Raw genomic sequence first — 26,521 nt, 5'->3', positions numbered from 1 at the left:
TCCCAAGACCTCACTTTTATTGCAGTTCTGCAGAGACAGGCTGTGCGCACCTCCCTCAGCTCCGTCCAGCTCCCAGACACTCCCCAACCCCAAGATGCCACTGCGTGGGCGGGTCCCCAGGGTGCTGCTCGACAGCAAGTGGAGGTGCCCGGTGTCAGTGTCTTAAGACTCCTGTTCCGTAGCGTCCAGGCCCCAGCTCCTTCAGTCGCCGCGGGGGACTCCAGGGGTCTGCCTGTTGAAGTCCTAAGTCCAGGTTGGAGGCAGCGGAACCTCAGGAGAGGTCAGAGGTAGAGCGAGGACACTGCTGGGGGCGGCGGCGCAGGCCTGGGGTGTGGGAGGCCGAGAAGAAAGGTCAGAGGTCCCCCCAGACCACTCGCCCCCCCAGCCCATCCTCAGCGCCCCTCCTCCCCTACCTGGAGGGTACCACTGGGGGCGGGATTCCAGCTCCAGGGCCAGGCAGGTCAGCCGAAGGGCGCTGGCCGTGAGGGTCAGTAGGCAGTGGTTTTCTCGGGGGTGGGGGCTTGGTGGGCCCCTGAGACTGAGAGAGAGAAGGCAGGAGGCCAGCTTGGGAGGGGGTATCATGTTGCCCACCTCCCACACAGTGGTGCTGGGGAACACCAGCTTGAGGGGCGGCACCAGAGGACACCTTTGTCTGCAAACAAACCTGTCACCATTAAAGATGCCACTGGGGCATGTGCCCTTAGGCACAGGGGGCATCTTACTACCAGCACCACTGCCGAGGCTACCAGCACCACATCCCTGGGTGGGGGGAGAGGCTGTGCCCTTCTCTCCCCCCACCGTTACCTTCGGGTACCTCACCACCGGGTCAGCGGGCAGAGGGCGGGTGGGGGGATTGGGTCGGTCAGCCAGCTCAGCCTGAACAGAGAGAGGGGCAGTGACTGTGAGAGCACAGCCAGGAGCAGTGGGCATGCAATGGGTCTCCCGAGGGGTTCAGGTCAACATGCAAGGTCAGCCAGGGGGCAGGAGAGAATGGGGGCATGCGCATGGGGCTTGAGTGCATGCCAGTAGATGCCTTAGGGGAGAAAGGTGTGGGTCACCTGTGGTGTCCCTGGCAGACTGCAGTCCCACCACTGACCACCAGATGGTGGTAGAAACCAAGGCAGGAGGCTCACCCTTTGCTACTTCTGGGGAGTGTCAAGGCTGAGGGGCACCCTGGTCCCCTAGTGAAAAGCGCCACTGGCAGGGAACAGGGAGGAGAACTGCAGTTGGGCACCAAGCCTCCCACCTGCCCTGGGCCAGGGTAGGGCCTGGCCCAGATTTACCTGGAGTCTCTTGGGCACAGGGTCAGGAGGCAGCGGCCTGGAGGGAGGGGCCGGGAAACCAAGAGTACTAGCCTGCTGAAAGAGCAGGAGGAGCAGACAGGCAGAGTGGGGGGCGGGGTGGGGGAGAGGGAGCAGAGAGACAGATGTGGGCAGAGAGGTGTTAGTGCTCAGGGATGGGCAGCCAGGGCCCCGGGGGCAGTGGGGCTGTGCATGCGGTTATTCAGTTTCATGCAGAGGGGGGTGACAAGTGGTGGAGTGGGCGTGCAGACCACCTCCACACACACACTTCTGTCATCAGATCCAGAGGGCTCAGGGCAGGGGCACTCACCAGCCCTTCTACACATGGTGACCAGGGCCTCATCAGGTCCTGGCACACTGAAGGCCACTCTGAGCACCACCCCCTCGTGCCCTCCAGGGGGCATCACTGCTGGGAGCACAGGTAGACCCACCTTTCAAAGCCACTGGCTAGGCCAGCTCAAAGAGCACAGCACTCCCTCCTCTAGGTGACTGCCCCTCCCCAGTCCAGGCTGGACTCTGCTTCTCAGCCTGCAGCCAGGGGACGGGAGGGGAGGGCTGGCCCTGACTCCTCTGACTGACTCTTGGGCAATGCAAGTCTTTTCTCTGAGTCTAGAGCCTTCAAAACCCGCCCCCCCCCCGCCAGGGCCCAAGCTGGATGCCTGGCCAGGACAGGGTCCTCTCTCCTCTGGCATGCAGACTTACCTTGGCACCTGGCATCAGCAGAGCCCTCTGTGGGGGTCCTGGGCGTTCGGGGGGACCAGACTGGGCTGCCCTGAACATGGAGAAAGGCAAGGAGAGAGGGCCCAGACTCAGACCCTGTTCTCCACCCATTTGCAGCCTTTGAGTGGAGTTAACCCTTTGTGGCCCATTGGAGCACGGTGTAGGCCAAATCAGAGGTGGGAAGGGGAAGCTGATCAGCCTGAGGGAGGGCCCCACTTCAGCACTGGGGTTCCTGGAAAGAAATGATCCTAGCACCCCAGCTTCCCCACGTGGGTCTACGTGTGAGGTGAAGGGTTACAGGGCACATGTAGGGAAGGGAGATGTGTGTGGGGTGTGGTCCGGGGGGCTTGGGTTCAGAATCAGGTGTCAGGGGCTGCCCAGGGACGGGGGTGGGGCTCCAGAGCTGTTGTGCTTAACAGAGCTGTGGAGAAAGCTGGTAGTGGGGAGGCTGGTACCTGTATTGGCAGCTTGGTCCCTTAAGCTGGCAGAGTCTCTGGCGCAGGCGGGCACGGTGCCAGTAGCTGGCACCAAGCAGCACCAGGACCAGCAACAACAGGAGGCTGAGGGGCAGCCCTGTGGTCAGGGAGCTGGTTGCTGTGGGTGAAGGCAGGTTTGAAGGTGGGCAGGGCTAAGAATGCTACACCCAGGAAGAGGTGGGGGGGCAGGGAGGTCAGGTGATCAGAGTAGGTGAAGGGGTCAGGGGTCACACAGAGTCAGGGAACCAGCAGCGAAGGGGTCAGAAAAAGAGGGGCAGTGAAGGATGCCGTCTCAGCTGCCCCTGTCCCCCACCTCATGCTACCTCTGATGTGGGTGGTGCAGTCTGGGGGCGCCCAACCCTCCTCACAGTGGCAGTGTCTGTTGCTGTCGCAGACCTAGGAGGTACAGGTTGAACAGTGAGGAGCTGTGCCCTCTGGGGCCGTGTTTCCCTGTCCCCAGCTTTTCAAGATCTCAGATGTCCGCAACTGGAAGGCGTGCTGAGAATGATAGTGTGGAGGGCACCAGCGTTCTGGAGAGAGAGACTCTTTATCTGTGCCAGAGAAAATTAGATTGAACTCACATTGTGAGTGCCTTCTATCTGCCAGGCACTGTGCTAGAAGCTTTCATACTCATCTCATGTGCCCCCAGGAAGTGGGTACTATTATTATGCCCGTTAGTTAGAGGAGGAAACTGAGCTCAGAGAGGTTAATAATCTGCCCCGGATCCAACAGTTAAGATGTGGTAGAGCACAGATTAGAACCCAGGTGTGTCTGTTTCCAAAGCCCACCATTCTTTTCCTTCCCAGAGGCTCCCTGCTCCCCTTTCATCTCCCCCCATGCCAACTCACCCCATGCCCATGGCATTTGCTTCGACATTCCTGTGTTCCCAGGATCTCCACCGGTTGGCATTGATGGTCGATGCACACCTGCCCAATGGCGAGAGAAGAGCAAAGATCACCTTCTCAAGAGCTTTACTGGCACCGGGAGGGCAACACAAACGAAGCCCACCCCGCTTTTACAGATGGGGAAACCAAGGCTCAGAGGGTGACGGGACTCTGCTCCATCGGAAGTGAGAATCTGAACTCCCCTCAGAGTCTGCACCTTCTTCACCGGTGGCTAGTGAGGCCTGGGCGCTGCCTGCAGCAGTCCAGATATCCCTCCCCACCTGGTGCTGCCCACCTAGGCTGCTCACCAGGCCGGGGCCACAGGCTGTGCCAGGCAGAGTCATCAGGGGCTGGGCCACGTCGTTGCCCAGGTCCAGGTGTACCCAGCTGCAGTTCAATTTCAGCTGGGTCCCGTTGGCTTCCAGCATCTCCCAGTGAAGATCCCGGGCTGAGCCCAGCAGAGGCTGGGCCCTCCCTCCCTGGCACTGGAGCTGCCCACAAATGGCATCTCTGGGGTTAGGGAGGAGGTGTAGGGTAAGTGGGGCGGAGCCAAGACTCCCACAAACCCAGAGGAGGAGCCAGGTTCCCTCACTTACCTAGGGGCACAGGACACATAGCTGCCATCAGGGCTGCGCCCACAGCTCCCAAAGGCGTCCCCCCGAGTGTTGGCAGTAAGGAGGCAAAGTGGCGCGGCGGGCTGGGCCCCAGGCCCCCAGAGAGCCTGGCACTGCTGGGCATAGGAGGTACAGCGTCCTTGCATGCACACAGCCTGTCCACCAGCACACGGCTCACCATCCCCCAGGCTGACATCAGGGGGGCACTGGGAGCTGTCTCCTGGGCAGAACTCGGGCAAGTCACAGTCACCTCTGGTAGAGCGGCACTGCCAGCCAGCCGGGCGCAGCTGTGGGGGGTGGGTAAGCATCAATGTGGGTGCTGGGCAAATCCAGCCAGGCCCTGGGAGTCAGAATGACCTTTTCCATACTGGCCCCTGGCAGGTGGGCTCTGGGCGGCCAGTCCAGTCTGTGCCCACCTGGCAATTTTTTTTTTTTTTTTTTTTTTTTTTTTTTTTTTTGCGGTATGTGGGCCTCTCACTGTTGTGGCCTCTCCCGTTGCGGAGCACAGGCTCCGGACGCACAGGCCCAGCGGCCATGGCTCACGGGCCCAGCCGCTCCTCGGCATGTGGGATCTTCCCGGACTGGGGCACGAACCCGTTTCCCCTGCATCGGCAGGTGGACTATCAACCACTGCGCCACCAGGGAAGCCCCCACCTGGCAATTTTGACAACAGAGTCCATCGGACGCACACTGTGCCCCTGGCCTCAGCTGGCAGGTGAAGGAATCACAGCAAGGATCAGTGCAGTCCTATGGGCAAGGGCACAGAGGGGCCGAGCATCAGAGCAGGCTGGGCCTGAGAGCCTGCCCTAACCCCCTCCCAGAGCCTGAACCCAAAAGGATGCACACAGCAAAGGAAGGCCAGAGCCCAACAATCTATGTGCAGTCCCCGTAGACAGGGAGGTGGGGAGAGGGATTCCTGAGGCTTGGAGACGGCTGACGAGCCAGGGTGAGGGCACAGAAGTGAGTGGGGCGAGGCTCTGGGTGAGGGGCTCACATCTGGGAAGCCACAGTCACATTGCTCGCCGGGCTCCACCAACATATTTCCGCAGACACTGGCCATCGAGGGCAGGCCGGAGAGCCGTTCAAAGAGGCAGCTGCCCATTCCACCCAGGAGGGCTTTTTCCAGGGCCTGTCGGCTGCAGTTGCTGAAGTTCAGGCCTGGCAGGAAGCTGGCGATGGTGGCAAGGAAGGTTGAGGCTGCGGACGGCTCCCTGCCCCCTGCCCCCTGCCCTCTCCATCCTGCAGTTACTCACTCTGTCGAGGCCTCCATGATGCAGCTCTTGGCTGGGGCTGGACCTGGACAGGGGCAGCTATTCCCAGGTGAGTCATGGCCCAGGCCTAGGCTGTGGCCCAACTCGTGGGCTATGGAGGAGGCGACTCCCAGGATGCTTGTGGAGTGGTCCTGTCATTGGGGAGGGGATACCCCAGGTCCAGCACCAGCCTGACTGCTCCTCTTCTCTCCTCATCTGACCTCTTGGGCACTGAGCAAGCACCGCCTCCCTCCTTAAGTGCTTCTAAAGTAGGAGGAGAACCCAGGCCTGGGTGGCAGGAAACCTGGGTTCTAGCTCACCTCTGTTACCCATCTCTAACTATGGCCCTGGGAGAGCACCTTTGTTCTTTGGGCCTCAGCTACCTCCTCCTCCCCCAAGAAATGGGAAGAGCTCATAGGTGAAGACACTAATGAGCGGGCCACAGGCGAGGGTATCCTGACAGCAGAGGCCACGTCATGCACCCCGGCCCTCTATATCCTCAGCTTTGGGGTTGGTGACTTTGCTGGGGGTTTCAGTGAATACATGGGGCCACGTTTGGGAGGAGCTGAACGGGAATGGGGAGGAGACGTGGAAATAGCTCACCATGTTCACACCTCCTGAGAATTCAGGAGAACAGATGGAGTTCTGAATGGCCATGCCCACCATGGGCCCAGAGAATGAAGTGGCACTGCGGGATTGAGAGGGCAAAGGTTAAGGCCCAAAGCCAAGGTGGCCAGAGCTTCAGGGTCTCAGTTAGGGAGTTGGGATGTGAAATTTGCCAGGCCGGGGCAGGGCCGGAGCAGAGCTGGGCCCCGCTGGCTGAGCCTGGGGGGTCTTACGTCACCAGCTGGGCACTGTCGTGGGGCAACCGAGGCAGCAGGTCTGTCCGGCGCCAGCGGAGGAAGCTGTCTAGTGTGAGACCTGGGTGCTGGCTTATCTCTATCAGGTCACGCTGGGTCCAGGCCTCCAGGCCCACTAGCGCCACCCGGACATTCAGAGGCCTGAAGAACTGAAAGAGAACTGGGGCTCAGGAGAGGGGTTCCCATGGTCGGGGGCTATAAGGATGCCGCTGGGTCCCATACTCACTGTGTCCAGGAGGAGGGCCACTTCCAGGGTACGGTTCAGCAGGCTCTGGAAGTCCCGGTACCTCTGGACCTGTGGGTCAAGAGAGGTGACCGTGAAAGGCAGCAGGGCAGGCAGAGGTCAGGGGAGGACTTGCAGGGGTCAGCAAGCTCACCTCGGAATGGTCAGCCACAATCACCAGCTCAACGATCTTGGTCTCTGTCACCACGTCCTGCCTCCACTGTGGACAAGAGGAAGGCGCATCAGGCACACCCACCACACACCGCCAGCAGCCGCGTAGGGCTGACCAGGCTGTGTCCACAACCACCCTGTGTGGTCAAACAGGAGAGTGAAGAGCCCATTTTACAGAGAACCACTGAGAACCTGAGAGGCCAGGGACTTGCCCAAGATAGACAAAGAATAGGTTTAGAAGCTGGGAGTAGAGCCCTGCTTTTCTGGCTTCAAATTCAGTGCTTTTTCCAAATTGAAAAAAAAAGAATAATAGCCAACACCATCAAATACTTAACGTATGCCAGGCAGAGTTCTAAGCATTTACATGTATATAGGTATGTATATAGATTTATTTAACCTTCACAGTAATCCTCTAAGGTAAGTAGTTTTATTATCCCCATTGAATAAATTAGGAAATTGGCTTCTTACTGCTTTATGATCAGTAACTATGTATTTGCTATATCCAAGTGAGAGCCCTCTGCATTTGGATCATAAGACAAGATGAGGAGTTTGAGTCAAGAACCTGCATCCAAATCCTGGATATACCACTTATTAGTTGAATGGCCTTGGCCAAGTCACTTAACCTCTCCGAACCAGTTTTCTCACTAAAATAGAGCTACAGGTAGCACCTACCTCCCAGGGTTGCTGGGATCAGTAAAGGAGATAATGTTCACAAAATGCCTGGTACTGGGAAATTGCTCCATTAGTAGGAGCAGTTGTTACTGTGAACAAATAGCTCTGAGGGCCCGGGGGCCAGCCCTGGGGACAACAGAAGCCCAGCCCTCCTGCCATTCATCCTCACCTGGAGAAGGTGACGCTGTCCCAGGGGGTGCTCTGGTGGAGCCTGAGTGGGCACAGATGCGGGCCAGCTCAGGGCACAAGTGTGGCCTGGCAGGAGGAGGTCTTGGAGCCGGGAGATAACAGGGGGACCCTGAAGGTCCCCAGGCCCCAGCTCCAGGGAGTAGCTTCTCTCTGGGGACAGGATCACCAAGCCCCTATGCAAAGATGCAGGAAGTCAGAAAACTTTTCAGCTCCATGCCTCGTTTACACTCACTCTCTCCGCCTTCATGGAATTGACCCCTTGTACCTGAGCCCGGAGCAGGTGCAGACAGAGACCCAGGAGTCGGCGTGGCCCTGCACTCTTCCATGGTAGCAGCAGTTCTCCTACAGCAGAGAAACATGAGTGCCAAACTTGAAGGCCAGGCCAAGGTTTGAGCCCAGGAGGCTAGCCTGTGGGTGAGGATAGGCAGTGTCCTCCCATTCTCCAGGGATGGCACCTTCCAGTCGCCCCTTTCCTTCTTCCCTTGGGCCAGAAACAGGGCACAAGATGACCTGACTCACCAGAGTGTGTCCCTCACTGACCACCCGGGTGCCATCAGGCTGGTACCACACCAGGGTTGGACGGCCTGAGACTAGCTCCCTGTGGAATGAAGAAGAAGGAGGGCAGTGCTCCCAGGGTGGTGCAGTGACAGCCTGAGACCTGGAGGTGGTAGAAGGGTGGCTGGGGGCTGGGCAATCCCTGCAAGCTTCCTGCTTCCCCTGGAGACAGCAGAGTATGGTGGTTGGGCCACAAACTCTGTCAGGCTATCTGGGTTCCAATCTAGTTTTCACCACCCACTAGCTGTGTGAACTTGGGAGAGTTATTTAGCCTCTCTGTGCCTTCTTCATATATGAGGCCAATAATAATACATAATAGTATCTACCTTATAGAGTTGTTATGAGGATTTAATGAGTTCAGGCTCTTAGTACCTGGTACATCGTAGATGCTATATAAGTTGTTAGCCATGTTATTGTTAATGTTACCACTGTCATTATTACCTATTCTGTAGCAGCTCCAGGATATGACTCTCACCATCCAACTCCAATTTGATCCGCAAAGCCTCAGGCAGACTGGTCTGTGGGCACCAGAGGGCATGTCACCTCCCTGGCCCTGTCTGAAACTCCTATCTTCTCTAACCAGAAAACCTCAGGCCCTTAGGAGAGCACCAATGATTAGATCATTGGTGGGGGGATCCTGAGGGAGGGACCAGGAAGCCCTGCCTGGCCTGGGGTATTGTTCTGGGGGGTTGTGTGGGGAGGTCAAGGAAGGTATCCGAGCCGCCCCTTCTCGGCTTCCTGCCCAGAGAGGAAGCATCATGGAGGACCCAGTGCAGGCCCCAGCCCTTCCTCTGACTCAGCTTTAGAATTGGGAGGGGAGGGTGTTTGGTGAGGCCCTGACCCTCTCAAAGTCTCCCCACTGAAAAAGCTGACAACATGAGACCAAGAAAGCAAGTTTGGCCTCAGAATTTCCCAGTGGAGATGGAAGGGTTTGGTGGGGCTGAGGCAGACAGATGTGTGTGCAGTGGGGAGAGCGAGATAAGTGAAGCCAGGTGCTGGGGTGCGGAGGGAGAGGCAGCCAGACCTGGGGTGGCCATGCTACAGTGAGGTCCATTCACCCACTCCTCAGCCAGTCTTTGCCTGGAGACACCTGATTATTCAGGGTGGTGGGTGGTGGGGGTGTATTTCTTTTTTCGAGGGGAGAGAGAGGCTCACCTGAAGTACCTCTGCTAGGCTGAGCGTGAGGTTGTCCTGAAGGATCTGGGGCTCCGAAGACCCATTCAGGGCCCTCTCTGGCCTTGCCTGCTTCTCCTCAGTGCCACCTGCAGGGTTCCCAGGACACCCCAAGAGAGTGCTGAGAGAATCAGCACCACGGCTGGGGGTGGCTGGTGCCCTCTGACCCACCTGGCTCCCAGCATATCAAGGCCCTTCTCTGCTTGAAGAACCCTTGCATTGCATGCTGGGACTTAAAGAATACTAGAGGGAGGGGGCGGGAGCTTCTCTCCAATTTTTCCCTTTCATCCCACCAACCCATCCACAAGTCCCCAAAGAAAGAAGTTCAGTTTGCCCAGTCTGTGGCCGCCCCCGTCCCCCTCAGACCAATCCCAGGTTCTCACAGGGACCCTCCCCCTGTTTCTACCCCCTCCCAACCACCTCCCCCCAGGAACGCCCCCTCTCAGGACTGGGCGAAGACTTGTGGCCCTGTGCCCACTCACCCTCCCTTTCCTCACATCACAGATGCCGGGAACGCCCATTTCTGGGTAAGCATTGCAAACACCCCCCCTCCCTAAATACCCCTCATGCCCAGTTAGGCACACCCGCTCCCCACAGCCTCCGCTTCCTCCCGGAGTCCGCCCCCCATCCCCACAATGGCCCTCTCTCCTCCGGACACTCCACCCCCGCCTGCCCTCTCGGCCCCCAGCCCAAGACAGCAGCGGGAAGTGAAAGTTCCAAGGAGGAGTTGGTGTCCCAGCCTCTTTCCTGGCCAATTCTCCCCATTCCTGGCTCCTCCCGGGCCCCCTCCCGTTCAGCCAGCTTTCTGGTGGCATCAGCACCAGGGTGAGGGGTGCCTGGCCGCTCAGGTCTGGGATGGGGGCCAGGAAGTATCCTCTTCGCCAAACCCTAGGAGACGTGCCTACTCGGCGCCCTGGCACCGGGTGGAACGGTCAGCTAGGCCCCAGAGGAGCGAAGACATCAGTCCTGGGGAGCAGAGACCCTCTACCGCGATCCTGAGGGGGCGCTGGGCCAGGCCCTGCGGTGCCTGGTCCCGGAGCCTGAAAGTGTCCGCGGGGACTGTGCAGAGGATGACAGAGTAGGGGGCGCCGGCATCCCTCCTCCTTCCCTCCCCACTCCATCGCCCAGTCTCTGGGCCCTCGGCCCAGGACAGCCGACCAGGGCGGGCTGCACTCTGGTTGGGGTCTCTCAGGGTCTCCGGCCGACCCCAGGACCCCAGTGCTTCCCGACTTCCCTGCGCGTCCTCCCAGTCCGCCCCCCGGCCCACTGCTGGCAGGGTACTCACCTATATCTGGGAGCGGCCGGGAGGGCAGAGGGCTGCCCGCCCCCAGGAGCCCCAGGGCCCAGAGCAGCGCCAGCCGCATGGCAGCGGCGCCCGGGGTCGGACGAGGGCAGCAGGTGCTGGGCGGAGTGCCGAGGAGCCGCGGCTGCCGGGTCTGCTTCGCTCACCTAGCGGCTAGGCGCAGCCACCAGGCCCCGCCCCGCCCCCTCCCACCCACCAGAGCCAGGCTCCGCCCTCGGAAGGCCCCGCCCCCACAGCGCGCCTGGTCCCAAAGAGGCGTGGACCTAGCCCATGGCTCCGACTCCCGCACGGCCAGCGCTGATCTGCACAGCGGCGTCCCGGCTACTGTGCAAAATAGGAGCCGAGGCCCGGTCCGACCGCCTTGGGAGTCGCGCCTCCACCCGGCCCTGGGTCCCGACGCCTTCCTAGCAGCTTCACTGCCCTCTGGCCTCAAGTCAGCCGCCCCGCTCTGTCGGATCAGGCGGGCCAGTTCTCCCGATTGCCCGGCTCACCCTCCCGTACCGGACCCCTGCGAAGCGCGGGCAGCAGGCGTGTACAAAGCATTTTATTAAACAGGAAGGAGCGGGTGGGAGAGCCAGCAGGACGCCCCTTCACTCCGCGTAGGTAGCATCGTCGTTGCTGTCGCTGTAGGCGGAGGAGGAGAGCTCCTCGCGGGGTGTGCAGACCGGGCACCGCTGCCGCATGTCGTTCCAGCACGACCGGCAGTACACCGCCTCGCAATCCGGCGTAGGGCACACGTAGGACTCGGGCGTCTCGGGTGCCTGGCACACCACGCATCGCCTGCGCAGCCAGGGGCGCAAGAGGGGCAGGCAGCGGCGGTGCAGGATGTTCTCCAGGTGGCGGCGCTGTTGGGAGGCAAGGGGGGTTTAGAGCCTGTTAGCGATTCTTGTCTGAAGTCTCAAGGCCTGACTATGCCCACATGTTGGAGGAAGCTAGATTGGGCAAAGAAGACCCCTGGAGGGCGAGGGTGCTATGCAAGTGGGTCCTAGAGAGCCTCCCTCACTCCGTGATGGAGAGTGGGAGGATGAAGCCTCGATTCTCTCCCAGCCAGTAAGAGCAACTACCATCATCACGTTACCATAAATCGCCTTATTTGATTCTCACCGTGGGGCTGAGAAGTGAGTAGGGCAGGTAAGACTATCACTATTGTGTTCCCCCCCCCCCACTTTACAGATGAGAAAGATGAATCTCATAAATGTTAAGTGACTTTCCCAAAGGCACAGACTGAACAATCAAACCTGCCTGGACGCAGGTACCCTGATTCCAAATCACAAGCCTGGCTCATTATGTTCCCTCCCTCTCCCACCCTCTCTCCGCACAATTGCCAGGAATTCTCAGGCCACCTTACCAGATGCTCTTTGCTCAAGAAACTCCAGGGGGGACTTCCCTGGTGGTCCAGTGGTTAAGACTCCACACTTCTGACGCAGGGGGCCCAGGTTTGATCTCTGGTCAGGGAACTAGATCCCACATGCCACAACTAAGAGCCTGCGTGCCGCAACTAAAAGAGTCCGCGTGCCGCAAAGAAAATCCCGCAGGCAGCAATGGAGATTCCGCGTGCCACAACTAAGACCCGGTGCAGCCAAATAAATAAATAAATATTTAAAAAAAAAAAAAAAAAAAGGAACTCCAGGGGTTGGGACTTTCCTGGTGGTCCAGTGGGTAAGACTCCGTGCTCCCAACGCAGGGGGCCCAGGTTCAACCCCTGGTCAGGGAATTAGATCCCACATGCTGCAACTAAAGATCCCGCATGCTGCAACGAAGATCCTGTGTGCCTCAACTAAGACCCGGCGCAGCCAAATAAATAAATAAATAAATAAATAATTTTTGAAAAAGAAAGAAAGAAACTCCAGGGGCTCCACTGCCTGCCAAACAAAGGCAGAACTCCTGGGCTTGGCCTTCTGAGCCTTCCACAGTCTGGTCTCTTTCTAGCCACTGCTCCAACTTACCCTTCCCTGAACTTTGCATCTTCTGTGCCAGTTTCTCCTTAGACTAGCTCTGGCACTTGGCATTCCCTTTGGACTCTGAGTCTTTGCACATTCTGTTCCCTTAGCTTGGAATGAATGCCCTTCACATTTCCATCTACCCATCAAAATCCAGTTAACTCCATGATCTGGTCATGGAACCATAGTATGTTCATTTTCAGTGAGTTTCTTAGGAGGCTGGATCAAGATGCTGGAATAGAAGGACACGGAGCTCACCTCCTCCTGTAGTATGTTCATTTTTTCATCAGACATTCATTCAGCCCCTACTGTGTGTCATGGGAGTTGGGGGATCTAGGCACTGGAGGAAAAAGTTAAGCAAACACAGTCTCTCACTTTTATGAGCTTTGTTAGGGCTGATTAAATAAGAGTGACTGACACTTGCTTTTTAGTTTTGTTTTGTTTTGGTTTTTTTTTGCGGTACGCGGGCCCCTCACTGCTGTGGCCTCTCCCGTTGTGGAGCACAGGCTCCGGACGCGCAGGCTCAGTGGCCATGGCTCATGGGCCCAGCCACTCCGCGGCATGTGGGATCTTCCCGGACCGGGGCACGAACCTGTGTCCTCTGCATCGGCAGGCAGACTCTCAACCACTGCGCCACCAGGGAAGCCCGACACTTGCTTTTTAAATAGTATTGGGCACTGTACCAAGAAACTGTAAGTAAATTAACTCAATTCAAACAATAACCATGTAAGGCAGATATTGTTATTATCATCTCTTTTTCAGGCAAGAAAACTGATGCTTGGAGAGGTGACCACTTGCCTAGGATCACACAGTGACAACTAACACGTGTACAGAACTTGCTATGTGCCTGCACCGTGACAGTGAAACTCATTTAATCCTTACTACAACTAGATGGAGTAGTTAACTCCATTTTACAGAAGGGAAAAACCAAGGCTCAGCATTTAAGTGTGTTCAAGATCACACAATTGTCATTGTAATAAGGGGAGGAGCCAGGATTCAAACACAGGCTCTCTGGCACCAGAGCCCCACACCTGACCACCACTCTATTACTGATCTCTAGTGAGCAGGCCTTACAGATCTGTCCAAACTCCCCATTCTTCAGAGGAAAATCTGAGGTCCAGTGAAGACCATGGCCAAGGTCACACAGCTTAATGAGGGAGTGTGGACTGGAGCCTGGTTCTTCCAACGGTGTGCTCTTTCTGTACACTGCATGCCCCTTCATGAAGCCTCCCTGATCCCCAGCCCACCTGCTTCCCCTCATCCACCAATCTCCCACCCCACCCACCGATGGAACTGCACTGAGGTTCTGGTCTGAAGCCCTCTCAGAAGAACCTGTGGCTTTGCCTTGGGTCGCTTGATTCTGATGAACCCCTCTTGCTCTCCTTTGACCTGACGGTATCAAACCTGATTCCCCTTTTCTGCCTGCTTCCCAATGGTCCACTTAGGATCCCAGGCTGTGCTGAATCCTGGGGCACAGAGATGGACACAGCCTTGACCTCCAGGAGCTGGATGACCAGGGCCCTTGGCATGCATCCCATCAGAACTCACGGAGCATCAGTAGGCCTGGGGCCTTGGTGGGGGCTGGGTGGACTGAGGGGAGACGCCCCTCCCCCCAGACCCAGCCAGGGGCACAGGCCTGGACTTACAGGAGCCCTCTGCTGTCGCGCCCGCCTCACGATGGTGGCCCTCCTCAGCTGGGTGAAGGCTGCTCTCTTCCTCAGGAGCTCGTTGTAGAGGAAAAGGATCCGCTTCTTCTCACGCTGGGGCCAGGGAGACAGTACAGAGGAGGAAGACATTCCCCAAAGATGGGGCTTGTGGGGAACTGGGCTCAGGCTGGTGTGTTTGTGCATGCAGGGGTGGAGAGGGCGGGGCGAGGCGCACCTTGGGGAAGTAGAAGGTTACGATGACCCTCCGGAGCCGGTAGCCGAAAGCTTGGAGCAGGCAGAGACACACTAGCAGACTGCTTGGTAGTGAGGCCCTCAAATAGGCCCTGGTACTCAGGGGCACGGGCTGGGGCAGGCAGGCTGGCAGAGGAGGCAGGCCTGTCAGGGGTTTGGCCAGGACCGGCCGCGGCTCTGGGTTGAATTCCTCATGCCAGTGGGGTGTGGGTTAAATCTCTGATTACCCTGTTCTCCTCCTGCCTGCCCCTCACCCTGCAGAGCTGTGTTGTCAGTACTATAGCCACTAGGCCCATGAAGCTATTTGCTCAACTTGGCACAGATGTAGAAATTTTCCATCACAGCAGAAAGTTCTGTTGAACAGCACTGCTCCAGAGGGCTGGGACCATCTGGCCCCAAAGCCCCAGCCCTCAGACTCCTCTGACCCAAGTCTGTCATCCTCCAACTCTTCAAGCCTGACCTGATGTTCCCTAGTTTAATTTCTCCAATGCAAGCACGCCGACCCCCATCTTGCCACAGCCAAGGCCCAGTCCCCCAACTCTTTGTCTTGGAAAGACCCTGGCCCTCCCAGCCCTCAGTTCCTCTGATCCAAACCTTCAGCATCACTCACGCATGTTGTTGGATTCCACCACCATCTCTGAGGAGGTGTTCAGGGCCCCGATGGTATTCCGAAGAAGCCGGGCAAGCATGGAGTCTCCCCCGACTTTCACCTCCAGTTTATGACTGCCTGAAGCCAGGACAGGGGACGTGGTGTGTGTGTGGAGGGGAGTCAGGAAAGAGTTGGAGTAAAGGGGATGGGGCAGGTTGGGGACTGGATGTAGGGGAGAGGTCAAGGCATACAAATACTTCTCAACTGCACGGGGCTTTCCATCCCTTCACTGAGTACTAGTCCCTCCTTTTGGTAGATATAAAGGGGGGTGGAAACAGAGGCCCCCAGTGATAGCTGTCAGGTTGCAGGGCTGATATTTGACCCTAAGGAGGACAGGGAGGGGCCGAGATGCAGAAGGAGGTGACGAAATTGGAAGAATTGGGGAGGGGTGGCTGCACAAGGGTGGGAGTTCTCCAGGGGAGTGTCTCTTGGGCCTGGAGCCTGGAGTGGGGACTGGGCTCACTTCGGAAGGAGTACTGCACGAAGGAGTGGTGGCGGATGGTGTCGAAGATGGAGTAGAGAGCCCAGTCCAGGCCACACAGCAGTAGTAGCAGCAGCAGCACAGGCAGTGTCTCCATGAGCTCCCTCACCTGCCCAGGGAGCAGGAGGGGCAGAGCTGGGCAGCGCCTTTGGCCCCAGCACGGAGTGCCCTCTGATGCCTTTGCCCTCCCCCGCGCAGATCCCCGCCTCTAGTAGGATCCAGGGGCCTGCCCTCCGTGCCATCCTCACCACATTTCTCATTTCTGAGGCCTGGATAGTGGGGTCCCAGGGGAAGATGACGGTTTTCTTCTCAGCGCTGCGGAGTGGCAGCAGAGTCTGCTTGCCCTGGGAAAAACGTCCACACGGTGAGAGCACTGAGCGCCCTCTCTCTTTCCCCTCTGCCCTCCTGGAGCGTGAAGCCACACAGGGCGCAGAGCAGGGCACCCTTGGACAGGGCTGCGCCCACTCACCATCTTCTTCCTGCGTTCATCTATCTGACAGAAGTAGGTGCTGATGTAGATGTTGTCGAAGCGGATGTCCCTGTTATAGCTGTCCATATAGGAGAAGCACCTGTGGACGAGGGTGTCTCCATCGCCTCCAGGTTCACCCACCCCCAACCATGAGCTTCCCTGACGCACAGTCACCTGGCCACCCAGCATGCACTGAGCACCATCTGCGTCCTAGAAGAAGGCTCTGCCCTGCCCTCCAGCAGTCCACGGTCCAGCGAAAGACATGCACATACACACTGATGAGACATAACAGAGGTGAGGAGGGGAGGGAGCGTCGTGTAAGTGCATGCGTGTGCCTGAGAGGTAGGGGAAGGTTTCCCAGGCATGGAACTTTCAGGATGAATATCAAGCAGAAGAAACAGCAGGAGCAAAGGCACGGAGACAAGGAAACCCCTGGAGGTTGCAGAAATCACCTGGTCCACTGACTCCCACGTTCACCTCTCAAGTCCCTGCCTCTTGGCCGAGCCCTCAAAACATCTCCCGGAGGTCACTTCAAGCAAAACTCGTCTCAAGCATCATTTCCCTTCTCCTCTGACACACCCTTGCATACGGCGATGTTTTCCGTGTGTGCGTGTGTGTGCCCGCGCAAATGTAACTCTCCTCTGTGTAACCCCCAAAGTCCCACATAATGACTCAATTTCCTGAGGAAAAAATGTTAATTGTTGGAAATGTGTTTAAAACTGTATAAGTACATTAAATAAGCTCTGTAAACTGTGAAACATAAGTTCCAGTGCTGTTGGTTTTGGGACCCTGTAAAAATCCACATCTTTGCCCTTAGAAGTAACTATAAATGCAAAGAAAGACTGTGGGCGCCCCCTTGTGGAGAGACCTAGCGCTGTTGGGCCTGGGCCTCCTGAGTCTGGTCTCCGCCCCTCAGCCAGCTCAGCCCCTTCAGTCAGTGACCTCACCCAGGTTGAAAACCTGGAAGTGGCTTTTGACTCTGTGCCTCCTTCCTTCCCTCCCCAGGCTGGCTCTGAGACCTGCTGCACCTTCCCCCTACCTCCCTCCATCTCAGGCCAACTTCCTGCCACGCCCCACTCCACTCAGGCTCCCTAATCTCTGACCCACCTTGGCCTCCCTGCCTCCAGGCTGTTCCAGTCCACCCTGAAACCTTGCAACTGGGGGGCAGTTCAGGGCCCTCCTGCAGGGATTTCCAGACTGTTCTGGCCATGCCCACTTCAACCCAGTCCTCAACCCCAGCCTCTGCCTTCCACATCCCACAAATGCCAGATTCCTGGCCCAAGAGAACACCTTTCCTCTTCTTGACCGTAGCTCCCCATCTGCAGCCTTTTGAAGCCCAGTTATGGCCCTTGCAGGGGCCCCTCCTCAGCTCCCATACCAGTCCCGAGAGCCAGTCCGTAGTACAGCCCTTGAACCATCTCTGTTTTGTGGATGCCTCGCCTGCCTCCCCTAGACCCTGAGCTTCTTGAAGGCAGGAATATGGCTCATTGATCTTTGTCCTCCCACAGGGCCCTGGGCACACACATAACCACTCACCTGCAGTCACTCTAAGCTCCACAAACAGGGGCAGACAGAGCAGGCGCCCCTGTGGCCGCCCTTGCCCAGCCCCTGCCCATCTCAGGCATTTGGGGGTGGAGACAGGAAATAGAGGGTCCAGAGGTCAGCAGGGAAGCTGAGTGAGGCTCAGGGCAGCCCAGCTGGACGCCAGGCTGGGTGGGGTTGAGGACTTTGGTCCAAATGGAGGGAAAGTAGCAGCCAACGCAGCAGGCGGGAGAAAATGAAAGCAGAGTTGGACGATAAAAATGGCACAGAGTCAGAGCCAAGGGGAATATGAAGGGCAAGAAAAAAAATCAAAAGTCAAAGCTAAAAGTGGAAAAAAAAAAAAAAAAAGTCAGCGTTGGGATAAAGGCCGGAAGGAGGTAGATAAATGAAGACGGTCGCCCTTTTAAGGTAGTGGGAACATGGGTAACGTTTCTTCTGACAAAATGTCCACACTTCCTTTACCTTTGGGTAAACAGCGATCCCAGCTTTATAAAAAGGCAAAGTTAAAGGCACAAGAACGTTCACATTCAGAGTCGGAGGAGGGCCCTGTAGCTCTGTTCTTAGGGCCTCCCTCAGGGCAGGGCTCCAATCCAGAGCGGAGGAAGGGGCATCTGGGTGGAGGTTCAGGACTCACGCGTGGAGGACGAGCAGGAAGCTGCAGGAGAGCAGCACGTGCAGCAGCCCCAGGACCCACTCGAGCTGGGCCTCCTGGCGTCTCACGTAGTCCCGCACCTCGGTGCTCACGTGTTCCCAGCTCGTGTTGAGGCCCAGCACCCCAGGCCGCTTCTCTTCCTGGTGGACAGCCCGGGTGCCCACTCAGAGGCCCAGACCCAGCCTCTTAGCCTCTCTGTGGCTTCTCTCCCCTGATGCCCCACTCCTGTCCCTGGCTCTTCCCAGGACCTTTAGGAGTTGCCGCTGCCTTCTGTTCGCTGCCCTCCTTGACACAGTCTTGCACCTGTGTGAGCTGACACCTCCTCACACCTGGCCGACCACCCATCCAGAGTGCCGAAGGCTCGGCACCCTCCCCCTCCTGTCACCCAATCGCAGCACCACTCCTCGTCTCTTCTCCCTCCCTCACAGCCAGCCACCTCCCTCCTGTGCCCGCTCCCTTGCTCTTCTTCCTCACGCCCTGTTCCCTGTGCCCTCCTCCCACTCTCTATCTCCCCCCACCCTCACACTGCCCCTCTCCTACCTTGAGGTTAATAGTGGCAGAAAATTCCCCCTCCAGGCTGCGAATAGACTGGTTGAGGGAGTCATAGGTCTGCCCAAAGTTGCCTTCCACTGGGATGCGACTACGGCACCAAACTTCCATCACTGGTGGACAGGGGGGCCAGGTTAGGGGCCTCCCTGGGCCCGGCCTCCAGTCCTCCCTTCCCGTGACCCTCTTCATGCTGCTTTTTTGTCTCTCTGCCCATGACTTTCTTTCTTTCTTTTTTTTTTTCTGCGCTATGTGGCTTGTGGAATCTTAGTTCTCCGACCAGGGATTGGACCTGGGTCCTTGGCAGTGGGAGTGTGGAGTCCTAACCACTGAAAGTCCCTGCCCATGACTTTCTACCACCCTGAGTCTTTCCCCTCTTCACTCTCCTTGAATTCTTTCCCCCGTTTTTTTCACCTGTCTATAACCATATCAAACACTAACTAATTATGATAGCCAATACTTAATAGAGCAATTCCTCTGTGGGCCAGCTCTGTTACCTGCTTTACATGTATTATCCCCTTAAATCCTCAAAAACCCCTAATGGCATGAGTACTATCATTATGCCCATCTTTCAGGTGAAGAGACGAAGCTGAGAGCCTTGCTGTAAACTCACCTGAGTCACAAAGCTGGTCAGTTGGAAGGGCTGGACCCTGAGGATGCTGTGTCCTCAGAGCCGAAAGCCTCCCCTCCTGAATGCCTTCCTGCCCTACACCTACCCAGTGGTCCCCAAGGACTCAGATCCCTAGCCCTGGTGCTCCCCACCCTCCTGCCACTATGCTGACCCTTGGCAATGCCACAGAAGAACTTGAACTTCATGGGCAGGCAGAGCAGGTGGTTGAGCAGTGGGACCCAGATGCGTTGAATGCACTCTCTGTGCTTTTGGTCAAACCAGCGGCGGCAGTTTGTCATGGCCTTGTTTACCACATCTGCGGGAAGGGACAATGGGGGTCTGAGGTCCCCACACCCTGACCTGGAGCCCTGGCCCGGCAGCCCTCCCCGCCCTACCCTGCCCAGGGATCCCCCTCACGGGAGCAACGCAGCTTGGTCTTCAGCTCATACATCTTCTGCGTAGAGAGGCGGTGTCTGAAGGCTGAGGCGCGGAGGGTCTCTCTGCCTGGGGCTGTCTCCTCCGAGCCCTCGGCATCCTCGGGCGCGTATCCACTCTCACTGTTCACCTGGGCATCCAGTTCCTCAAAGGAGTTGGTGATGTTCTGAGTCTTGGCTTTCAATGACTCTTGGCTGCTCTGGGGTCGGAGGGAGGAAAGGGGTCAGGCATGTGAGCTTAGAGCTTCTGCTGCCAGACAGCCTGTTCTTCCCCTGTTAGCCAAACTTTGGGCTCTAACTTGGAGCCTAGGCCCAGAGATGGACTCTCGCCTCAAACAGTCCACTGTTCGTAGAGCTTGGGAGCCCTCTCTCCTCCCCAGGTGCCTCAGCTCCGCTTACGTCCCAGCCTTCCCATCCCAGGTCCTGGTTAGTCAAGGAAGGGCTCCCCAGGTCCTTGGACTTCACCCCTCATCACTAACCTCTCAGGCCACTGTGCCAGCTCAATGTCTCCGACTCCCAAGCCCCTCAGCCCTTCTCTCCCCAACTCCTCAACTTTCCAATTCTCCTAATCTCCAGTACCCAGTTCCAGTACCCAATTCCCTCATCCCCTGATCCTCAAAGTTTCCAAACTCCTCAAGGCCAGGGCCCCCAGTTTCCTCACATTCTAGCTCATCTGAGCAGACTACCACCTACTCAGGCGTTTGGAAGTGTGTGTGTGGTGCGTCCCAGTGGCTGGGGGCGGGGGCTCTCCTGGCATTGAGTGTCCAGGGACCAGGGCACATTCTGCAATGTTTGGGAACAGTTCTGCCCAAAATGCCAGTACCGCTCCCCACGTTGGGAAACTGTAAGTCCAGGGTCCCAGCTCAGGTCATCTAGGCCCTGCAGGGAGAGGGACCCCTAGGCCCTGCCTGTGTAGGGTCCTGACCAGCAGGTCCTTGAACACTGCCCGCAGGGGGGCTGTGGAGACACGCCAGGCCGAGCGGGTGTTGTTGATCTGCAGCTCCACAGTGCAGCCGAACGATGCTATCACCTCATTGAGGTTGCGCCGCAGGTTGGCCACTGGTCCTGGGGGAAGATGCCCTGATAGATTATCTCCCTCTAGAGCCGATTAACTTTCTTCAGCCCATCCCTAGCTCCTGCTCTGCGGGCAGTGACCACCTTCTAGAACTGTACACTGATGGGGCTCAGAAGCTGGTGAGAGGTCATCTCATTCAACCCCTGAGTTTTTTCTCTGTGTAAACTAAGGTGGCCCAGAGATGTGGAGGCACTCTCTCAGGGACACACAGCAAGTTGGAGCAGCTGGGATTAGACCCCCACTCTTTCTCCTTCACCAGACCTGGCTCTCAATGGATGGCCCACCCAGGGTCACTGCTTCAGTGCCCTGGTACCCAGGGGCACACACTCACCCTCATAGATGGCGGCTAAGGCGTATCCCAGAGCAAAGAGTCGGCCCTCCTTGCCCAGCATCTTGGGTACTATCAGGAGGCTGGCGCAGCGGATGTGAGGGGAGGTCCCCCAGCCTATGGCTCCAAAGCCTGTCAGGAGAGCACAGGAGGTGGCGAGGCAGAGTCAGGACGCTAAGCCACCAGGTTTAGCAGAGCATGCACCCCCCCCCACAACTCCCTTCTAGAACCATCACCGTACTGCCCTTGTCCCATTTACACTCACTCTGATAGGCCTTCTAGGCCACTCATGCATTCATTTATTGAAGAGCCATTTACAGAGTTCGACTGTGTGGCAGCCTGTGGAAGGGCTTGGAGAGATGGCTAGATATTGAAAAGCCATGGCTGGTGATTGACTTGGTGTGTGTATGAGTGTGTGGGTTTGTGTTAGGGAAGGGGGCCAACACTTCCCTTTTCCGGGCTGGATTCACACTAACCCTAGGTACTGAGGGAACAGAGAGAGCAAGAGAAAAATTCTGGAAACAGGCACTAGTGCTCAGAGCAGTCAGAAGAGAGGTCACAGCCACCTCAATATTCCCCATGCTCTGACACCTACAGCACTCACCATCTCGGTCCCTAATTTTAGCCCTTAATCGTGTAACTCCTAGTATGTTTTAGGAGTTTCACATGTGTCTCCCTGTGGTCTCTGCAGGGAGACAGTGAGCTCCTTGAAGCTCATAATCCAGGGAGAGAGACAGACGGGTAAACAAATGACCGCAACACCAAGTGCTAAATGCACAGGGAGGTGCTTATAAAGAGCTGTGGGAGCCAAGGAGGGAGCGGGTGTTTCTGCGGGGGCGGGTGGGGCTGGGAAGGCTGGACAAAGGAGGTGATGTGTCAGCTGGGCCTGGAAGATGAGTAAGTGTTGTTAGGCATTCCAGGCCAAAGGAACAGCATAAACTGGTCAGGGAACCTAGAAGATTCCTGCGTGGATAGAGTGTTCTCCCAAGAATCGCCAAAGCAAATCCCAAGTCCTGACTCTTCCCTCCATCTGCACTGCCCTCGTAGAGTCCCCAGCGTCTCTCACTGGGACTAACTAGTCCCCCAGTTCCTCTCTTGCTAACCTAAACTTCAATTTTCACAAGGCAGCCAGAGGGATCTTGTAAAAATGTAAATCCGATCATGTCCCTTTTCTGCTTGAAACCATGCAATGACTTTCCATCTCACTTGGGAACAAATCCAGACTCTCCTAACACGGTCTACCGACTCTCGTGATCTGGCCCCTGCCTACCTTCTGAAGTGATCTCATGCTACTCAGCCCTTGGCCCACCATGTCCGCCCATGCTGGCCTACTGCTGTTCCTAGAACTTGCCAAGCTCATTCCTCCTCTCAGGTCTTTGCCCTCGCTGTTCCCCCTGCCAGGAGCACTCGTCCTCCTAGTCTTCACCTGGCCGGCTCCACCAGCCTTTTGGCCTTTTGGCCAAGACTCAAGCTGAGGATGATAGTGGACAAATAGTTGTCCTACATTCTGAGGATGATTGTTGACCAAGCGTTGCTCTACATTCTAAAGAGAGCCCCATGGGGCTTGCTGATCCCAGTCTGGGCTTTACCAAAAGAGCAAAACTGGTTTTTCACCCCTCTACCCCAACCAGTCTATACAAAGACAAAACCAGAAATCTGAGTTTTCTGGACGTAGAGAGAAGTGGTTAGAGTAGGCAGACATGGGCGGAGAGTCTGAGGAGAGGATGGGTGTTCACTTCCTCATGCCCAGTGACAGACTCCAAGAGAACCCTTCTGAAGCTGGTGCTGCAAGAAGGGGAACCCGGCTCATCCCTCCCAGCTGGACGCCCGCTGAGCTGCAGAGCCTGGCAGGGCCACCCCAGGGCTGTCACTGGAGCACAGAGAGGGAGGAGAGTTCACGGACGTGCTCAGCAGGGTCTCCTGGGAGTGTCAGGGAAACATGAACGTGGAGAATGGTACTCGCTTCTCATCATGACAGGGGAGAGGGCAGCTGCAAGGGGCCCTGCTTTCCCAGTTTGGCAGGGCAAGGATGTGTGCATTTCCTCTGGGACAAGCAGACGTGGGGAGGGCAGCAGGCCTCAAGCCACCACTCTGGGATGGGGACCCTCTGCCTGCTTGGGTGGAGGCATCCAAAGGTAAGAGGCTGCAGGTGGCCTGTAGGAGCTACAGTGAGCTTCATTCGAAGTCAGTCAAAGAGAACTGCCCTGAGCAGGAAACTGGGCACTGTGCGGTCCACACAGAGCCTCCAGCGGGACCATGAATGGGCCCCCTGAGACAGCCAGGATGTGAGCACTCGCCGCACAGAGGCGGTGGAATTCAAACAGTATCAATGACTTCAGACTTTTGTCCCTTTTCCTCTAATTCTTCTAATCCCCTTTCTGACATCAGAAGAACCAGAAGGGGAAGGAAGTGGAGAAAAACAGTGAGTGAGCAGGCCGTGCCCCCTTCTCCACCGCGGGACCTCACGCCAGGGACCAGGCCTGAGCTGCGGGGCAAAGGGGGCGGTAAGGAGGGAAGATGTTTGAGAACGGACGTGAGAGTGAAACCGTGACGTAGACTGGATTGGACCTCTTAAACCCTAAAAACAGTCATAATTACTGAAGCAGGACTAGGGCTTCTAGATTAAAATCACCAGAAAGCTAAGGGTCTGTGTGAGAGGTCATCAGTGGGAGGAAGGTTGAAATACAGTGGTCAGGGAAAAAGTAGTTTCCTGTTGGTATCCCATAGAGGTAGATCATTCAGTGAACCGGGGATGATGCCGTGTCCGAGCCCCTTGCCTGGGACAGTGTTAGGAAGGGACATGTGCCGTCGCTCTGACCAAAGAGGTGTGGGGGAAGTTGGCTGGGGGGTTACGGGAAGTTTTCTTTGTTCTTATAAGAGACATGAGGAAGGAATGTTCTGCTCTTTTGACACTCCTGTATGAGGATGTGATGCCTGGATTTGCTGCAGCCATTTCATGACCCGAAGAGGAATGATCTACAGACCAAAGACGGCAGAGAAAGTCAAAAGGAAGCTGGGTCTTAGCTGGGTCTTGGTGGGTTTACTGAGCTGCTGAATTATCCAAACTCCCAAACCACTCTACCTTGAAACTTGTTATATGAGATGATAAACTCCCTCTATGGTTAAACCACTTTTAGGTGGGTTTTCTGTTCTTGCGGCCCAACACCTCCTGATACGAGGTCTCCATTCAAATGTCACCTTCTCTGAGAAGCCTTCCCTGACTACTCAAGCTAGCTCCCAATCCCTTTCTATCACATCCCCCGGTTGACTTTTTTTCATACCACTTGTCACCATCAGAAATGCTCTTGTTTATTTCTTGTTCATGTGTTGTCTAACTCTCTCCACTAGAATGTAAACTTGAAAGAGAACGTAAACTCTGAAAGAGCTGGGTGTGTGGGTGTGGGGTTGGGGAGCGGGGAAGTAGTTGAAGGGAATTAAGAGGTACAAAATTCCAGCTATGTAATAAATAAGTCACAGGGGTATAATATATAGCATAAAGAATTTGGTCAATATCCTTACTGGCCAAAATATGGCCAATATTTTATAATAACTTTAAATGGAGTATAACCTATAAAGATATTGAATCAATATGCTGTACACCTGAAACTAATATAACATTGTAAATTAACTGTACTTCAATTAAAAAAAGAACATGGCCAATAATATTATAGAAACTTTGTACAAGGACAGATGGTTCCTAGACTTATCGTGGTGATCATTTCATAATGTCTGAAAATGTCAAATCACTGTGTAGTACACCTGAAACTAACATAATATTGTACATCAACTATATGTCAATTAGAAAAAAAAGAAATCATTATAAAAAAAAGAAATCATTAGATTTATATTGTAGCTGTCACTGCACATGTATATATACAAGTATGCACTATATATTACAATGTATGTATGTGTATGTAATATGTGTTATATATATTATAAGCTCTAGGAGTGTAAAACTTTTTTAAAAAAGTGCTGGGTGTTTGTCAACCTTGTCCACTGCTGAATCCTTAGCAAGTGCTCAGTTAGAGCCAAATGAATGAATGAGTGAATGAACTGAATTTATCAGGAGCAGCAGGAAACAAGACCAGAGAGGTCAGGAGAGATGCGGATTATGAATGGTCATGGGGTTTGGACCATAGCATGGGGGTAATAGGGAGTCCCTCAGATTGGGGAGACTCTAGTGGGCAAGGACTGTGTCTTCTTCTGTAGACTGTAGGGGCCTCTTCCCTCCTCTCAAAGGCCAAGACAAAGCTGAGGCTACAAGGGACACTTGGGAACAGAAGAAACAAGTGGAGACTCCTTCCTGGGCACCCAGGGCTGGGCTGTGTCCCTGTCCTTAGCCCGGCACTAACCCACCAAGCTGTACAACGTCACCATCTTCTGATCTTCATAAATGTTCATAGGGTTCACCAGGAGCTGAAAGAGACCTAAGGATACAGGGTCAAAAGCCAAAGGTCAAAAGATGGGCCCCCTAAGGCTTCCCTGGTGGCGCAGTGGCTGAGAGTCCACCTGCCGATGCAGGGGACGCGGGCTCGTGCCCCGATCCAGGAAGATCCCACATGTCGTGGAGCTGCTGGGCCCATGAGCCATGGCCGCTGAGCCTGCGCGTCCGGAGCCTGTGCTCCGCAAAGGGAGAGGCCACAACAGTGAGAGGCCCGCGTACCGCAAAAAAAAAAAAAAAAAAAAAGGGTCCCACCCCTGACGTCTGCTCTGTACTCACCTATGGCCAGGAGCCCCCCGGTGCCTGCCCCCAGCAGGAAAGCACTGACCGGAAACTCGCCCCGCTGGCGCCACAGGAATCGGCTACAGGAGACGGGCAGCCCCCAGCTCAGGAACCTCTGCACCGCTGAAGGGTCGAAGAGTTTAGCCCAGCAAGGCCAACATACTACTCTTCCGGCTGGGGTGTGATTCATTAGGATTAGGGGCTTGCGGTGGGGTAGAGGCTCGGGGAATCTGGATGAGGGTGGCAGGAACTTGGGGGATCCTGAAGGAGGATGAGGGACCCTGGGGAAGTGGGGCAGACATGAGCAAGAGAAGAAGAAAGGGCTAGGCCGGAGGAGGGCACTGGATGAGGGGGTGGAGGCTGGGGGACCCCAAAGTGGGGGAAGGGGCTGGGGTCCTGGAGGAGAGATTGGGTGAGAGGAGTGGGGGCTGGAAGTCGCTGGGAGTCACTGGGAAGGGTCGGGGTCTCTGGTGACTGACTCACTGGTGTGGGGTAGTTTCCTTTTTTGCCCTTTTGCTCCGTTCTGATGAGGTCTGACGGCCATAAGTGTGCTCTGGATTAACCCTCTGTCATCCCAGAAGTCTCCTCGAAGATATCCCTGGACAAGAAGTTCTGCTTCTGTCTCCACCACCTCACCCACAGCCTGTCTGGGTTCTGTGTCTTTGAATCCCTCTGCTGTGAAATGTGGAGATTAGAGATCTACCTATCCCTCTGCAACTGGATAAAGAATTCCAAGATACAACAAAAGCCCTCCGGAACCTTAGAATTCAGTGAGAAATTCTA

At 56.2% G+C, this 26,521-nt stretch overlaps 2 protein-coding genes across 16 annotated transcripts; both read right to left on the bottom strand.

The window, feature by feature from the left end:
- Window positions 1-10,452, bottom strand: ADAM15 (ADAM metallopeptidase domain 15; the record flags this gene model as incomplete). Of its 15 annotated transcripts, none has more annotated exons than XM_079728368.1 (23): window positions 1-324; window positions 414-538; window positions 805-876; window positions 1,284-1,358; window positions 2,004-2,068; window positions 2,439-2,615; window positions 2,821-2,893; window positions 3,346-3,423; window positions 3,690-3,891; window positions 3,978-4,282; window positions 4,650-4,742; window positions 4,990-5,164; window positions 5,249-5,397; window positions 5,849-5,933; window positions 6,085-6,254; window positions 6,332-6,400; window positions 6,483-6,548; window positions 7,341-7,533; window positions 7,626-7,702; window positions 7,880-7,958; window positions 8,357-8,433; window positions 9,071-9,177; window positions 10,374-10,452. In XM_079728368.1, 23 exons carry the CDS (start codon window positions 10,450-10,452, stop codon window positions 282-284), a joined length of 2,634 nt encoding a protein of 877 aa, XP_079584494.1. In that variant the 3' UTR covers window positions 1-281. The 15 variants fall into 15 exon arrangements, with proteins under 15 accessions (XP_079584494.1, XP_079584507.1, XP_079584501.1 ...); XM_079728381.1 differs by having other exon boundaries at window positions 414-475; window positions 799-876; window positions 2,004-2,073; window positions 2,477-2,615; XM_079728375.1 differs by having other exon boundaries at window positions 2,004-2,073; window positions 2,477-2,615.
- A 529-nt stretch (window positions 10,453-10,981) lies between these two features.
- Window positions 10,982-26,282, bottom strand: DCST1 (DC-STAMP domain containing 1; the record flags this gene model as incomplete). Its single annotated transcript, XM_079696830.1, has 16 exons — window positions 10,982-11,236; window positions 13,978-14,091; window positions 14,213-14,355; window positions 14,840-14,956; window positions 15,342-15,468; window positions 15,608-15,703; window positions 15,829-15,928; window positions 18,005-18,162; window positions 18,563-18,684; window positions 19,351-19,494; window positions 19,596-19,812; window positions 20,538-20,677; window positions 21,019-21,147; window positions 25,368-25,442; window positions 25,736-25,861; window positions 26,222-26,282. The coding sequence occupies 16 exons, from the start codon at window positions 26,280-26,282 to the stop codon at window positions 10,982-10,984; spliced, it is 2,124 nt and encodes a 707-aa protein (XP_079552956.1).
- Window positions 26,283-26,521: the final 239 nt, after the last annotated feature.

This window comes from Hyperoodon ampullatus, assembly GCF_949752795.1.
Source record: "Hyperoodon ampullatus genome assembly, chromosome: 2".
In the NCBI taxonomy this organism is placed as follows: Eukaryota; Metazoa; Chordata; class Mammalia; order Artiodactyla; family Ziphiidae; genus Hyperoodon; species Hyperoodon ampullatus.
This window is presented reverse-complemented; position numbering and strand designations above follow the sequence as displayed.